Here is a 17,874-nt window from a genome sequence, read left to right as displayed (position 1 = left end):
ACTTGCTTTTATCTGGCTCACAAAAGGTGTATTAGTGAGCCAGTTCAGCCCTTTTATCTCAATGCGCTGTATTCAAAGCTAGGGACACTGCTTAAACTGCTTCCATACTCAATTCTTGAGTTCTAAAGGTTATATATCAAACGCAATGCTCAATTTGGGTAGCAAAGCATGTGGAAGGGTTCCTACAAAAGGAACTTGGATTAAATAAATAGGACTATAAAATATGAAGTCTGAACTGTTATTTTGTTAATTAATGCCAGCAAGAATGTAATGGGCAAGTGAATTTGAGCTGGTATATCACGGAGGGAACCAATGTGTATGTTAACCCATGTAAAATAGAAGGTACCTGTATAATTCCTACATGTTACCTAATGTTATGAAAACTTAACAGGTGATATGTGTTGAAATTTACACAATGTGGAGAAAATGCAAATTATTACCAGTATATTATGTAATCAGAACTACAACACTGACCTTAGAATCAACTTAATGATTGAATTTATGGCATGATTTCAGAGTATGGGGATTCCAGTAATCTCTGTGTACTGGTAGTTATCCTTGTCTAACTTTGCCCCCCCCCCCTTCCAAAAATTTCAAATGCACCTTCAGACATTTGGGTTGAAAAATAATTTAAGTAAATGAAAATTAAAAGTGCTGAACATGAAGGATACCAGTATTCAACCTTGCAAATCAATTACACTATAATTAATTTTCAGATTGGGATACCCTGTTGAAATACTTCAAAATAAATTTACAAGTTAAATCATATCAAGTAAAACAAAACTTTTTTTTATATGCCAAAGTACTCAATTGATACCTGATTCTTTACCCAAAAAAGGTTTTAATCATTAATTTTTAGAAAATACGCCCACTTGAATGGTAACGAATAAATCCATTGCATATCATTTTACAAACATCCACTGTTATGTTAATTATTCATTTTCTATTTCCTTTCTTTGTGATGTTTCAGTATCCTATATTCCTCATACTTCTGCTTTAACACACAAATCATTCTACACTAAGTTTAAAGTCCCTTTCTTTCAGAATATAATGCAGATTGGAAGACTAAGAAACACAATTTACAGTCTATTCAAGACATACATGTAAATACCTCAACCTTGTAGTCTGTACAATTAAAAGAAATTATGTAATCATGGTTATCACATATTGAAAAAATGGAATACCCTTCAAAATACACGTTATGCATAAGGCATGCCCTAAATAATAATATTAAGTGTCAGAGTAAATTATGTGAAAGACATTTTCTTGTATGATTGAACACAAGTATATAGTGGAATTCTGAAATCATGCACTTAAGTGAACATTGTTTTTTAAATTGGCAACAATGAAAATCGAAATTAGGTTATTTAAACCGGCCAGTATTAAAACAGGAATAGACTGGATTAAGAAATATAAACTAGAATTGAACCTTTGAACTTGATCATGTGACCTGAAACTCGCACAGGATGTTCAGTGATACTTGATTACTCTTCTGTCCAAGTTTCATGAGTCAGATCCATAAACTTTCGAAGTTATGATGGTAATTCAACAGATACCACCACTATGGCCAAAGCTCATTGACCTTTGACCTTAGCCATGTGACCTGAAATGCACACAGGATGTTCAGTGATACTTGATAACTCTTATGTCTAAGTTTTATGAACTAGACCAATAAACTTTCAAAGTTATGTTGGTAATTCAACAAATACCCCCAATAGGGCCAAAGTTCATTGACCCAAAATGACCTTTGACCTTGGTCATGTGACTCAAAACTCAGGCAGGATATTCAGCAATACTTGATTAACTTTATGTCTAAGTTTCACGAACTAGGTCCATATATTTTCTAAGTTATGATGACATTTCAAAAACTTAACCTTAGGTTAAGATTTTGATGTTGATTCCCCCAACATGGTCTAAGTTCATTGACCCTAAATGACCTTTGACCTTGGTCATGTGACTCGAAACTCAGGCAGGATGTTCAATAATACTTGATTAACATTATCGCCAAATTTCATGAACTAGGTCCATAAGTTATGCTGTCATTTCAAAAACTTAACCTTCGGTTAAGATTTGGTGTTGACGCCGCCGCCGTCGGAAAAGCAGCGCCTATAGTCTCACTCTGCTTCGCAGGCGAGACAAAAAATAAAAAAAACTAGATTTTAATTCGTCATGCGGACGAATTAGGTGGTCTGTCCTTATTCTCGCCATCATGTTCACAATCACCATGTTCATGCAGATCAATATGATCATCATGATGACAACTGAATGTTCATTATTGACACAATACTTGTGAAAGACGGGAGATGATAAAGCACTGAGAAAAAGGTCTCTTTAATATATGACAATACATGTGATATGAAAAAAAAGTAATTATAATGTGTTTTATCTTGCTAAATTTTAACTTTCATACCTTTTAATTGTCATAAAGGATCACGTACGCAGTGGTAAAAAGAAAAAAAAAGAAAAAAAAAATCATCTTGTTTACCCCAGGACTCGAACCTGCGCCCCCGAGAACGCAAGTCAAGTGCGTTATCCATTGAGCCAAGATATTCCCCATAAAGATTACACGTAAGGAAATTTGAGAATTACAAATCCAATTTTGCAAGCGAAAAACGGGCATGATCTCGGCATCTGATCGAAAAATGAAGGCAACACTCCCGAAAGCTAAGAATCTCAGCTACAACATACTAAAAGCTCAAAAATGGAGATATAGCTCATGAAATAGAAGAATGTAGAATCTAGTTTTGAGAAAAAGTCATGTCCCATAGAGATTACACGCAAAATGAGTAAAAATGACACGCCTCTTTTCATCGCTGTTTTACGCCATGATGCGTTTTTCAAAATGAAAATTCATGTCAACTGAGGAGAAAGAGTACATTCTAAACTACAACATAACGAAATCTGGGCGAAAAACAATCAATATTTACGGAGTTATGATCAAATTTGCATAAATTTGATGACGTCATTTTTGAAAAAAATGAAATTTTCAGTTTAGGCGCAATTTTGATGACGTCATGATCCAATTGAGGGACAATGGTGACATGAAATCAAATCTACAACTCATACTCTATCGATATATGACAAAAAAATTGGGGTCAACGGACTATTTAAAGAGCTACAGTGAATTTTCAATAGACATGTTTTTGCCCATATATGGCCTATAGTGACAGCTCGCGCGCACACGTGCTGCAAACTTTAACGGGTGTTAATTTCGTTATTAATGGTCGTAGAAGGTTGATCAAGGTATCAAATTGCTCAGAATTATATCATCAATGCAATGATATAAAAAAAATTGTGTTTCTGCGTTGCGTTATGGCGTTACGCGCGGAAACGCATATGCGCAAATTTTTGAAATGCTTAAAATGACTTAAAACGTACCCAAAAATTTTTATAGGCCATTTGGAGAATTTTTTTGGCTTTGATAAATAGACAGTCAGATAGACATACATATTTAAACAGATACACATAAGAAAGATAGATAAACATACATAATAATTGAAACACATAAATATATATTAAATTGAAAGATAAATGGATCGATAGACAGATAGACAAATTCAAACAGATAGATATACGATAGATAGATAGAACATATCTAGATAGAAAATAGATAGAGAGACAGACATACAAATAGAGAGATAGAAAGAAAGATAGATAGTTCGATAAATATATCATGTAGGTAGATAGATGGATAGATAGATATAGATAGACAGACAGATATATAGATAGAGAGAGAGAGAGAGAACGAGAGACAGACAAATAGATTGATATAGAAAGATAGACATTTTCAAACAGATAGATAGATATTAGAGAAATAGATAGATAGATCGATAGATGGATAGATAGATAGATAGACATATTTAAACAGATAGATATATATACTAGACAGAGATATAGATTGATAGACAGATAGATAGATAGATATATTGTAGGTCTACAATATAGACAGACAGACATATGGATAGGTAGAGTGAGAGAGAGAGAGAGACATATTCAAACAGATAGATATATATTAGACAAAGAGATAGATAGATATGTCATGTAGGTAGATAGACAGATAGATAGAAAGATATATAGATAGATTTTAACATAGACAGCGGATAGATAGACGGATATGATTAGATATCTAAAAAGTAATTATAATCTGTTTTATTTTGCAATATTTTAACTATTATTTATTAGAATTCTTATAATTGATCGTGCACAAGTCAAAAAAAAAAAAAAAAAAAAAAATTATGTTCACCCGCGGACTCGAACCCCTGCCCGCATGATTGAATGAGATGCAAGTCTGACGCCTAACCGATTGAGCTAGAATATTTCCCATAGACTTTACACGTAAGGAAAATACGACTCGAGATTCTCAAATCCAATTTTGCAAGTGAAATACGGGCATGATCCCGGCATCTGATCGAAAAATGAAGGCAACATTCCGAAAGCTTAGAATCTCAGCTACAACATACTGAAAGCTCAGGGATAACTGACAAGAAAAAATGGAGATATGACTCACGAAATAAAGGAATGTAGAATCTAGTTTTGAGAAAAAGTCATGTCCCATAGAGATTACACGCAAAATGAGTAAAAATGACACGCCTCTTTTCATCGCTGTTTTACGCCATGATGCGTTTTTCAAAATGAAAATTCATGTCAACTGAGGAGAAAGAGTACATTCTAAACTACAACATATCGAAATCTGGGCGAAAAACAATCAATATTTACGGAGTTATGATCAAATTTGCAAAAATTTGATGACGTCATTTTTGGAAAAAATGAAATTTTCAGTTTAGGCGCAATTTTGATGACGTCATGATCAAATTGAGGGACAATGGTGACATGAAATCAAATCTACAACTCATACTCTATCGATATATGACAAAAAAATTGGGGTCAACGGACTATTTAAAGAGCTACAGTGAATTTTCAATAGACATGTTTTTGAAATACGGGCATGATCCCGGCATCTGATCGAAAAATAAAGGCAACATTCCGAAAGCTTAGAATCTCAGCTACAACATACTAAAAGCTCAGGGATAACTGACAAGATAAAATGGAGATATGACTCACGAAATAAAGGAATGTAGAATCTAGTTTTGAGAAAAAGTCATGTCCCATAGAGATTACACGCAAAATGAGTAAAAATGACACGCCTTTATTATTTGCAATTTTTGAGGATGATCCGTTTATTAAAATGAAAAATAAAGGCATTAACTCAGAAAGAGTAAGACCTAAGCTACAACATTAAAAAAATTGGGCGAAATTTGATCAATATTTACGGAGTTAGAGCCAAATTTGCATAATTATAATGACGTCATAACACACAAAATGGATATTTTGACTTCCGAAGCCATTTTGATGACGTCATATATACGTTAGGGTCAAATGAGACATGAAATCATATGTATGATTCATATGCTATCGAAATATGAAAAAAAAATTGGGGGTCCCCATTCGTGCTGAAGAGCTACAGTGAATTTTGAATAGGCATGTTTTTGCCCATATATGGCCTATAGTGAGTGTTAATTTCGTTATTAATGGTGGTAGAAGGTTGATCAAGGTATCAAATTGATCAGAATTATATTATCAATGCAATGATATAAAAAAAACGGTGTTTCTGCGTTGCGTTGGAGGCATTACGCGCGGAAACGTGCGCGCATACGTGTGCGTGCGCAAATTTTTGAAATGCTTAAAATGACCTGAAACGTACTCTACTTTGGTCAAAAAGTGATTTTGAGCAATTTGAAATTTTGACGAGCGCATACGTGCGCGTCGAGACCTCCAGGTGACCTTTGATGACATGACCTGTTGACCCTTGACCTGAAGTTGATGTGATGTAAATTTGATTGATTTTTGATAATTGATAATGGAGATATGATTGATAATGTGATTTTACAAAATGGCGTCTAGATGACGTCATCATGACCTGATGACCTTGAAAAGCTTCTTTGGCGTTTCCATGACAGATGCTATTGATGACATGAAATTCAATGAAATTGACATGGTCAAATTCGAGATATCTTGGCGACAAATATCTAGCCATTAAAAATAAATAATGAAAAATAATAATAATAAAGAAAATTCTGACGAAATTAAGAGGTGATCTGTCAAAGACAGACCACCTAATAAAAAGTTAAATATCTGCTCTTTAATTTGAAACCACAATCAAAGAAAATCGTCGAGAAATAAAAAGTTCTGTTCCTTCGAAACAATGCTTGAATTTCTATTATTCAATGAAACAAACATGTTTTTACCAGTTTCCCACCAAAGCTATTGCACGCTTAACAAAAGAATAAAGGCATGACTGATCATCAACAAATCAGAGTGCTGAGCAAGTCTGACCGCTAACCTGTAAAATCCCTACATTTTATGAAATTATTGGAATTCAGACCATATTTTGAATTGACAAAACTCTGTTATTTCTTGGCCAGTTTCTGTAACTGAGGTATAAAAAAAAAGAGCAGATATCTAACTTTTTAGAACTTTTTACTCAGATACCGCCCACCAAGTGACGTTTTGGTAGCCTTTCTAAAAATTGTTTTTACTTACTCATGCGTGAATGAAGAATCATCTCAATTATTTCAGATGCAAAAGGAGGCTCTAAGCTTTAAAATGATACGTAATTTGTCCACTTTGTTGTGATTAAGTTATGACAAATCATTGATAATTCTCAGTTTTGTTTTCTGTGCGATGCACCATAATATGAGCCATTAAGTTGTTGCATTACTTTCTCTTTACTGATACGAGACAATTGTGAGAATAAATTGGACAATTTATTTTATTGAGTTTTAGTTCCAGTTCCAGTTTGCAAGTAGAGGGTGTTTAGAAAAATAATTAATTTGAATAGTGTGCAAGGGTGTGGTTTGATATTGGAGGTATGAAGTTTTATGTACTAAGCACATACAGTGCAGTTGATTTTGATATCTGGATCGTGATGGTTAGGTGTGAGAGTGAACCCTGTTTCTTGCTGGTATGAGTGTTGTAGAATAGGTGATTTACCAGAGCCTTGTTTTAGGTATTTCTTCAGGCAACACTAGGTTATTAAGGTCTTTCCATGCCCTTCAAGTTCCCAGTTTCCTTGATTTTTTACCATAGGAGAGTGAGTATATATTTTGTTCTACATTTAAACCTTAAGAAATAACTATGAAACAATATTCTTAAAAAAATGTATATAAAATGACAAATTTGTATTACAAGATGTTGAAAGCATTATTTTGGCAAAAGTAAAATAATCAACCTTCTGTATACACATACAGATCGAGACTATTGATTGATACAATAATTTATATGTAATCATATATGCAAACGTGATCAATTATTTAATCAGAACTCCTGGTTAGAAATTGAAAGAGCATGTTTTCAAGTAATTTTATTAATTTTGCACTCACAAGAATTTATTTCATACCTTGTGTGTTTATAGAATGTTATCTGATTTTACAAGCACAAAGCTAACACTAAGATACTATGAAATAGAACTATCCAGTAAATCTAAACATCATAAGAATAAAGGAATGAAGCATTTAAGCGGTAACTAATTTTGTAAGGGATTATGGAATTGGTAAGTTAAAAAAGCCATTATTGAATTCAAGGTTATTTTATTGCAAGGCTACTATATTTCTTTAGGTGCATCTTAAGATGCACCTAAAGAAATTTCACCTCAATTTTATTTGTAGGAGGGAAAAGAATGAAGTTAGAAAAAAAGAAACTAATTGAAAGAAATTTGGCAAAATTTTATTTCTTGTACTAAAAGATTTTAAGAAATAATTGACTGTAGTCTGAATTTAGGTAAAAATATATTATCGTGGATGAGGGTGTGTTCATTTCATTTTTAGCCGTAATCCTGTGATTCTTCGACCGATTCAAGCCAACTGAACTTGCAGGGAAAGACAGGCTGCCCCGGAGGGAACCAACTTCAAGAAACTTTTTGATTCTCTGGGATATTCGGAACAATCCAAGATACTTCACATCCTGCGAGGATACCTCATGGGAATGTGAAATAAGGTGGCTTGAAATCTGCATATTTAGGATAACCATCGTTTGAGACACTGTCCGTAGCTGATCTTCAAACTCTGTATTTTCATTTCAAAAGGCCATTCTCGATTCAAGTTTACAATTCCAACGCTTAAAACTTTAATTTTATTACCATATTCCGGAAATCACTTAATCACAAAGCAAACTAGTCCACTAATGGTAATAACTGACAGAAAGTTTTGATTGCTGCAAATAAAACAAAGAAGATGCTGCACTCACATCAATTATAAGATTTAGAATTTCCTTGATCCAGTATCTAAAATTCACAATATTTGAATCCAAGATGGCTAGTACACCCCTGTATACCCTTCTCTGTTTGTGGATTAACTGTGTGCTATTCTCTCTATCTGGAGGATTGTCTCTGAAGTATGATATATTAGGAAGGAATGGATCTCTAAAGTGGACCTCAATCGCTACTAATGGATGCCAACTTACCTACACCAGCCATGGAATGGACGCCAGCTGTAAAAATCTTGGTCTTCATTCTGTTCCTAAAGGTCTTCCACACAACACAATAGTGCTTGATCTCTCTAGAAACAAAATTAAAACTCTCCACAACAAATCTTTCTCCTATCTTCCAGACATAATCAAACTTGACCTGTCCTTCAATGTCATCACTGTGATAGAAGATGGTACCTTTAAGCCTCTGGGTAATCTCACAGAATTAAATCTGGGAAGTAACTACATAGAGTCTTTACCAGAAGGTTTACTTCATTCAAATAAATTTCTCTCCGTTTTCAAACTTAATTTGAACTATTTGAGTTCAGTCCCCAAAGATGCTCTTCCATGGTCTAAAAATATGAAATCACTTGATCTGGGTAAAAATCACAGAATATCCTCCATATCATCCCTTGACTTTGCACATCTTCAGAATTGCCCACTCATGAAACTTGACATGAGTAATTGTGGCTTATACAATCTTTCAACAAATACTTTTGCAGCTTTAAAGAGTATTCATCATTTACTACTTGATTCAAATCATATGCAGGAAATTCACATCTCTTCCTTTTCAGGAATCAATAAAATAAATGAACTAAGCTTGATATTCAGCAATATAAAGAATATAGTTCCACTAAACCAATCTGTTCACCATCCTCATCGTTCTCCCAAAATACATTTGATAAATCTCTCTTGGAATGAGCTGATCTCCTTTCCAGATTTTGTGTTTTGGGGATTAAATCAAACAAATATCCTCAAACTGGACAATAATCAGATTTTTTCTTTATCTAACTATACATTTTGTGGACTAGACCAGTTGATTGAATTAGATTTATCATATAATGAATTAATATATTTACCTGAAGGCATGTTCTTCTGTAATAAACTGTTACAAAAATTGAGACTTAATCACAATATGATAGAAAGCTGGTCTGGAAGTACAATTTCTAATCTATGCTCTTTGAATCACTTAAACCTATCTGATAACAACATATACAATATTGATAATGCTAACCAAACACTTTCCTCATTGGAATCTCTAGATCTTTCTTTCAACGACTTTCAACAGGTACAACTATATTATAATTTTCTACAATGTTATAAAAATCTCAAAAGGCTGGACATGTCTTACAATGCTATGAAATGGATTTCTCCTCATGCATTCTCAAGTGTAACCAACCTAGAAGAGCTCTACCTCACCAATGAACTATTGATCTATTATACCAAACCTTTCCAAGACATGAGTAATCTTCACATATTGGACTTGTCATCTGCAATACGGGACATGACTTCTGATGCCATGCTGTTTACAAATTTAACATCTCTTCAGAGAATGTTTTTATGTAAAAACAACTTACAGAGCAGACATTTATTTGATACTTTGACTTCTCGATCCCTATTTACAAGTCTTGAAACTTTGTTAACACTGGACTTGAGAGAGAATGACCTGGATATGTTAGCACCAGGAACTTTCAATCCCCTTAAGAAACTTGAAATATTGCTCCTTTCTCAGTCATCTGTTAAAGTGTTGTTTTCTAGTGTTTTCAAAGGTTTGACTTCTCTTAAAACATTGGATCTCAGTGACAATTATATCTCATCAATTTCTGATGATATATTTCCAATACAATCTCAGCTTAGTATTTTGAACATGAGCAATAACAATCTTGGTATTATTTCTTCAACGCTATTCAATATAAACCCACAATTGCAAAGACTTTACATTCAACAAAACAAAATAACTACAATAAAACGAGGGAAAATATTTCCAAAGAATTTCAGAATAGACGCATCAAGAAACCCTTTCAGCTGTACATGTGACTTGCGCTGGTTTGTAAGGTGGCTACGCTCGACCAATGTTGAAGTCATCCATCCAAATGATACAGTTTGCTCACAATCTTCAATCAAAGACATGGTAGAATCACCAATCCTGTCATTTAATCCGGATAAATACTGTGGCATCAACATCCTTCTTATCACAAGTGTGTCTTTGACAGCTATTCTGGTTGTAGCACTTTCCTTGTTTGCATACTGGAAACGATGGTGGTTCAACTATAAGGTATTCCTTCTTCGACTTGCCATTTGTGGCTACAAGGAGTTGATCCAGGACTTTGAGGACCACGACTATGAGTACCAGCTCAATCTGATGTTCCAAGAGGAAGACCAGGAATGGGTGGATGACATCATGAAGCCAGTTCTACAGGAAAGGTTTCCACATCTTGAGAGAGTGGTCTTTGGTGACAACGACCTCCACCTCGGGATGTTCTACATAAACGCTCTCCATTATGCTGTTGAGAACAGCTTCAAGACTGTTCTCTTGCTAAGCAACAACTCTGTACGTGAAGCCTGGTTTATTACCAAGGTACGTATAGCCCTAGAGGAACTCAATGACAGCAGACTGGACAAGGTCGTATTGTTTTTCCTTGAGGATATTGACAATGACAATCTCCCATACCTGGTTAGGTTGTTCCTGAGTAAGAACAAACCTTACATGCTGTGGACAGATGATGAGGATGGTAAAGAACTATTCTGGGCACAGTTTGAGAAAAGCATGAGGTCCAATAAGGAACTCAATAGTGTTATCCCTGTTTAATCGCATGACCTGTCACATGTATCTCCAAAATGTTGGCCTACTTTAATATTCACTGATGAATTAAATCACTGGTAACTGGATGATCATAAGGGTCTTCTCAAGACCCCATGGTCGCGCATGACACAACTTTGATTTCCACTTGGCCCTGATCAAAGCGTATCCAAAGTCAACTCGGTCGTTCTTAGGACCCATTTCGAGATTGAAAGAGCCACAAATAGTGCGAAAATATCTGGTCTAAGGAGCCTAGAAAACTCCTTCAACCAATGCATTGAGGTGTGTCTGGGACAAATGAAAAGTGCATTTGACTTGAAGAGTATAAATTCAAAATGGAAAACAATGAATTTGTTGTTTTAGACCAAAATTAAATGTAACTTTTCAGGCAAGCCTGGTTGTGGATATCAAGCAGTAAAACATGGCTGAAAATAATACATGTATGACTCACTTTGAAGAGTTGTATGTAATTGTTCTTTTGCACCAGTTCAATAATGAACAATTTTACTCATTTGCTGTGCAAGAATTGCAGGAAATGCAAGTTTTTTATGTACAGAGTACTAATGAGTAATTCAAATTGTAAATATGCTAGCAGCAGTGTTTATGATTCTCACTATAATAAATCAACATTGGGGTTGTAGCATGTACTTTTGCAGTTTTTCTTGGGAGCCATTCACAACATGGTTATTTGTACTGTTATCGCAATATGTATATATTCATTGCAGATAATGTATTATTGTATTGATATTCATCATCATTGTATGTTACTATTGTAAATTCAATCTGGCGGCTAACCCAATGGGGGGTGGGGCGAGCCTGGTTTTCATGTTAATTGTCATGCTACGTTGCACATGATTTATAATAGAGACAAGTTATAACACCAATACACTATACTAGTATGAATGTAAATCAATATCTAAGAGCTGTGTTCATACCCGGGCCCTGTTGCATAAAACTTACTATTATGGTAACTACCACGGTTACAATGCTCAACAGCCAATCAGAATCAAGGATTCCATGAAAGATATCATTGGATCGCAAAGTTACTATGATGGTAAGTTTCATGCAATGGGGCCCTTGTTTTAACACAATTCGTCATAGTTATTGATAACATGTATAATTGTAAAAAAGTATATTGTTATCTTTATTTAAATGCTGTATATAGCTGTATCTGTATTATTGATAAGCATACAAATATATGTTCATGAAAATCAAGGTTTGTGACCTTTGACCATTTTGCTCTAAATTTCTTCACCTTTCCTTGAGATATGTACACACTTGGTTGTGAATATTAATAAAGATCTTGGTGAAGCGTACAAAAAATATTTGAAGGCCTATAATGATCTTTGCATATTCTTTGATCGATTATTGATAAATAAATGTTTATCTACGTGTATATCACAGTTGCTGACACTTTTTTTTCTTTTTATACTAATCTTTGAGGTTGAAATAAACTAATCCTTTACCTATGACCGTAAGGATTCATCATCATTATATCAGCCATGTTCAGTGCACTGCAGGGCGAAGGCCTCCTAAAGCTGGTGCCAAAGGTGCTTGTCTTGTGCTGATGCAATCCAATTTATGCCAATTAATTTTGTGAGCTCGTCACTCCATCTCAAATTTTTCCTAACCAGATTTCGTGACCCAAGCCATGGTCTCCATTCTGTGATGCCTTTGGTCCATCTATTGTCATGTGATCTTGCAAGGTGGCCAGCCCATCTCCATTTCATTGATTTAATTGCTTTATGTCTATTACTCTAGTCTGACTCCTAATCCATTGTATGGTTTTCCTGTCACATTTTGATATCCATAGCATTATACATTCCATACTGTGTTGAGTGGTTTTTAATTTCTGTTCCATTTTCTATGTTACAGACCAGGTTTCAGAACCATAGGTCATTGCCGGTATAACACTTTGCTTAAAGACTTTTCTCTCAAGGCAAATTGGCATATTGCTCTTCATAATGTCATTAAAATTCCCCAAAACCGATCCATCCAGCTCTTGTCCTCCTTTTAACTTCTTCCAGTCGTTCATGATCCATTCTGACGTGTTGCCCAAGGTAGATATAATGATCTACTCTCTCAATCTTAGAATTATCCATTATGATTCTTTGCTCCGTAGCAAATTTTTTAAACATTACTTTTGTCTTTTTCATGTTGATCTTCAGGCCTACTTTGTTACTTTCAGTGTTGAGATCGTTAAGCATATTTTCTAGCTTGTGACCATCATCAGTGATTAGAATATCACTGGTTCCAATTTTTTCTGACTTATGATCTTATGATTTTCATTACAGATCGAGCATACTGATCTTATGATTTTCATTACAGATCGATCATACTGATCTTAAACAAATAGGAGTAATGCCGAGAAAATTTGTTAACAAAATGATTAGAATATCATCGGCAAATCTCAGGTGGTGGAGACACTCACCTTCAATGTTTTGCCCCATACTTTCCCATTGTAATTTATGAATCATTTCCTCCAGGGCAGCATTGAATGACCTTCCCGAAGGGGGGGGGGCACTTACATTGATGAGTGGATACCATGCGCGACCAAAAAAACACATAAAAAGGATGTCTTTTTCAAGATGTATAGAACGTGATAAAGGTGTCAAAAACACTAAAATAATGAAAAAAGGGTATCTATTTTTGCTATGAAAGCTACGTGTTTAGGGTCAAATTTGCGAGAGTATAGAAAATTAAGACTACAATGTTTTATAAAGGATGTACTTTTGCCCCAAGAGTCAACACTACGTGTTTAGAGTACGATTTGCGCGAGATGTGAGGTGGGGCTGTACTAAACCCACTGATGTACATGTAGGTGAAGGTAAAACCGACAATATGTACTGAACATATATGGATTTTTTTTTTAGAAACATATATGGTGCATGGGCAGTGTGCAGTGATTTAAATCTTACACAGAAAAGGCAGTTTAACAGACTAAGATACCAACAGGAAAAGTGATAACTAGGTCTCTGCCAAACTTTGTTAGGCAAGACAAATGTAGTAAAAATATTTAAAAAGTTAAATATCAGTTTGAGCTGAAACCCCCATACCACTTATACACAACCATCAACTTTAATATTCACTTTTCAAGGAAAGTTCATTGAGGAACTAGGGAGATCTTACATGTAGAATCCAATGAAGGAATCAACATATGTAATGATCAGTGATTAAAATCTGCAGTTTTTTCCCGCTAAATTTTGTCAATTTTTAAAGACGTTCAACGTTTAAAATGAAATCCAAGTCATTTTTCACAAAATTTTGCACAGAGTTACTTTAGCACCTAAATATTCCCAATTATGCAAATATTATTATGGGTTTACGTACTTTATTTTTTGCTCTCGAGCTTTGAAATTCATCCATTCGAAAGGTCTCAAGAAATACACAATAACAATAATTACCCATTTATGAGATCACATCAATGAGTTTAACCCTCTATCACACAATCAAAATCAATCTAAATTTCACTAAATCTTCCATTATAGAATGATATATTTAACAGGAAAAAAATCCACTCATATTGCTATTCGTTTGCTCTTTAAAGAGTAGCGGCACCTTCCATTTTGAAAATAAGGTGTGAAAGACAATTTTTTCAAAAATCTAAAAAATGAAATTTATATAACAAATTCAAGATGTACAAAAAATGCTGCACTTTATTCAAAAACATATGTCATTTTTACCAAATTTTGCATGGTTGTAGAGAAAGGTATACTAAAGAGATAGAACATTAAAAAATCGTCAATTGCAGGGTCAAACGTATTTAGGGTATTTTTTTTCCAAAGCGTTTTTTTTTAAAGACTAGCCAAACGTATTTAGGGCATGTTTTTTCCCCCAAAGCTTTTCCTCAGGGTCATATTCTGGCGACAGTTTGGTTAGGGGCCAAAATGTGTAGATAAAGCCAGCGAGCGAAAAACATGTTTAGGGGTGTATTTTGCACACAGAGAAAAATTTGTTTAGGGGGTGTTTGGAAATAATTTGGCCACGCATGTGTACAGCAATAGATTTGACTGCCCCCCCCCCCCCCCCCGGGCTAATAGCTGTGTAAAATAACACATCATAATTTGAAGTTAGAGTGCAGATGACTGGAAAAATAAGCTGATACTTGTAGCTGATTGCTGCCTGTTCATTTATTGTGACATCAACATGCAGGGCGTAAAATATGCGCATAACTGGGGAACATCCTGAAGGGAATCTCTCTGACGATCAGGAAGACGCAACAAGTCTGAATTACAGACAATATATGTAACTGATGTAAATAACCAATGTCACATCAGTTACATACAACATACAAACATATCTTTTACAGTCATTCCAAGCTGCAATTCACACTTTTTTTACAATTTTATATCAGTGTTATGTCAAATTCAACTCTAGTTAATCTTTAAACACTAAAAGGTACAAGGAAGTTCAGATATCATTTCATACAATGTATCTTATGAAAATCAACCTTTCTTTAAAAACAAGGCAAAAGCAATTTTGTGTCTCACCCACTTATGAAAATAACCAGAAATATTGTGATTTGCGAGGGCACGCAACAGAATTGTATCGAAAATTTATTGTGAAATGACTGGGATGGAATAACACTTGACATAAGAGCCTTGCACGTAAACTTTAATGTTGACCTGAAAATGACCTTTGACCTTACCATGTGACCTCCCACTGCAGCAAAAGATGCAGGTCGCTTAAGTACATCTACCATCCAAGTTTGATTGAAAAGCAACTTACGGTTGCGGAGGTAGTTGTCATAAGAGAGTCTTGCATGTAAACTTTAACATTGACCTGAAAATGACCTCTGACCTCACCATGTGACCTCCGACTGCAGCATAACATGCAGGTCCCTCAAGTCCATCTACCATCAAAGTTTGGTTGAAAAGTGACATACGGTTGCGGAGTTAGGTGTCATAAGAGAGTCTTGCATGTAAACTTTAACGTTGTTCTGAAAATGACCTTCGACCTTACCATGTGACCTCCAACTGCAGCATAACATGCAGGTCCACCAAGTCCATCTACCATACAAGTTTGGTTGGAAAGCAACTTACGGTTGTGGAGTTAGGTGTCATAAGAGAGTCTTGCATGTAAACCTTAACGTTGACCTGAAATTGACCTTTGACCTTACCATTTGACATCCGACTGCAGCATAAGATGCAGGTCCCCCAAGTCCATCTATCTACCATTCAAGTTTGGTTGAAAAGCGACTTACGGTTGTGGAGTTAGGTGTCATAAGAGAGTCTTGCATGTAAACCTTAACGTTGACCTGAAATTGACCTTTGACCTTACCATGTGACCTCCAACTGCAGCATAACATGCATGTCCACCAAGTCTATCTACCATACAAGTTTGGTTGAAAAGCAACTTACGGTTGTGGAGTTATGTGTCATTAGATTTGTGACGGACGGACGACATTTGGAACCCTCAGTCTCGCCTTCACCTCTGGTGGGCGAGTCAAAAAATAAACTTCCTGCTACCAAAACACATCCTACTACTGTAGAAGCCAGTCACAGAGGTCCTGGGCATTTTATTTCCTGCAGAAGTTTGAGTTACCAATTAAGCTTGAGGTCTGTTTCATAAAGAGTTAAAATTATTGCCATTATGGCAACTGCCATGGTAACAACTGCGTAGCCAGGATTTCATTTTGGAGGGGCTGTAAATGCACGCGAAGCGTGCCAACACTTACAGAGCGCGCGAAGCGCGCTCCCTAGGGGGTGGGTGCAGGGAGGGGGAGTTTCCCCCTCCCTCGCGAAGCTTTTGGTGTTTCATAAATTAAAATGAAAAGGAGCCGTCTCTCTTGTCTGTAGTACCTATATCAGCTCCAATTCAGTTGACTATACTGTGATTTTGAACCTTGTTTTCAAAAGTGATTGTGAACGCACAAAAAAGAATACAATGGAGGAAATTAAAATCATAATAACCCCGCGCGAAGCGCGGAAGCTAAAGCGTTTTATCAATTTTTTTGCCATGAAAAGGGTCCCGAGAAAAGGGTATTCTCAAAGATATATTGAATACTTCCCTTGGAAATATCAGATTTGATTACAAACAATTTAGCGACAGTGCATATCTTTAACTCGCAAAATAGAGGAAAAGAAGTGTATATGCAGGGAGGAAGATATTCCTCCCCGCGCAGAGCAATAAAACTCTGAAATTTCAAAGGGCGGACATTTCATCAAATGCAGATATATCTAATACCCCATCGGCTCTAATTCAATTGATTTCCTAAGATTATTGAACTTCATTACAAGGAAAATAGTGCGCAAAAAGTTGAAACTTGTGTGATTTATTAAAATTATATAAAAAAGGATGCCTAATTTCTTTGACTTATCCTGAAGCGCTTCATTTGAATTATAAAGAAACCTAAGTGTCATTCAAAATTTCACACTGAGGGCAAAAAACAGGACAGGAGATGAATGTGCAGGGAAATAACATGAAGATTAATAGAATTTGAAAAAAATATTGTACTTTTTTATTTAATACGACACGAATTTTATACATTCCTCTTTTTAAATTAGGAACCTGTTTGCCCCAAATTATGGTTGTTTAGTAATGACCTGAAAACGGGCCTGAAAAGCAGGAGAAGTTGACTTTATGGAGGTGACGGCAGAAATTTATATAAAGATTTTACCCGCCCGGAGCCGACCCGACCAGAAGTTGCGCGATCAATTAAAAAAAAGATAACTTCATATACTTCGGCCTAACCTTACTCTAATTCCATGCCCTATTCTATACATTTGAACTTTAACTGGCAAGAAACACATATAGCTGAGGTGGAAAAGCAGGGTTAGAGAAAGGGTGGGGTAAACAATGGAGAAATATCAATATTGTCATTTAACCGCGCG

The 17,874-nt window shown here is 35.3% G+C and overlaps 1 protein-coding gene across 1 annotated transcript; it reads left to right on the top strand.

The window, feature by feature from the left end:
• Positions 1–6,898: 6,898 nt before the first annotated feature.
• Positions 6,899–13,648, top strand: LOC129266615 (toll-like receptor 3). The gene is made up of 2 exons (XM_064099632.1): positions 6,899–7,090; positions 7,824–13,648. The coding sequence occupies exon 2, from the start codon at positions 8,306–8,308 to the stop codon at positions 11,048–11,050; it is 2,745 nt and encodes a 914-aa protein (XP_063955702.1). The 5' UTR covers positions 6,899–7,090; positions 7,824–8,305; the 3' UTR covers positions 11,051–13,648.
• Positions 13,649–17,874: the final 4,226 nt, after the last annotated feature.

The sequence above is a fragment of the Lytechinus pictus genome, chromosome 5 (assembly GCF_037042905.1).
Source record: "Lytechinus pictus isolate F3 Inbred chromosome 5, Lp3.0, whole genome shotgun sequence".
Taxonomy (NCBI): domain Eukaryota; kingdom Metazoa; phylum Echinodermata; class Echinoidea; order Temnopleuroida; family Toxopneustidae; genus Lytechinus; species Lytechinus pictus.
This window is presented reverse-complemented; position numbering and strand designations above follow the sequence as displayed.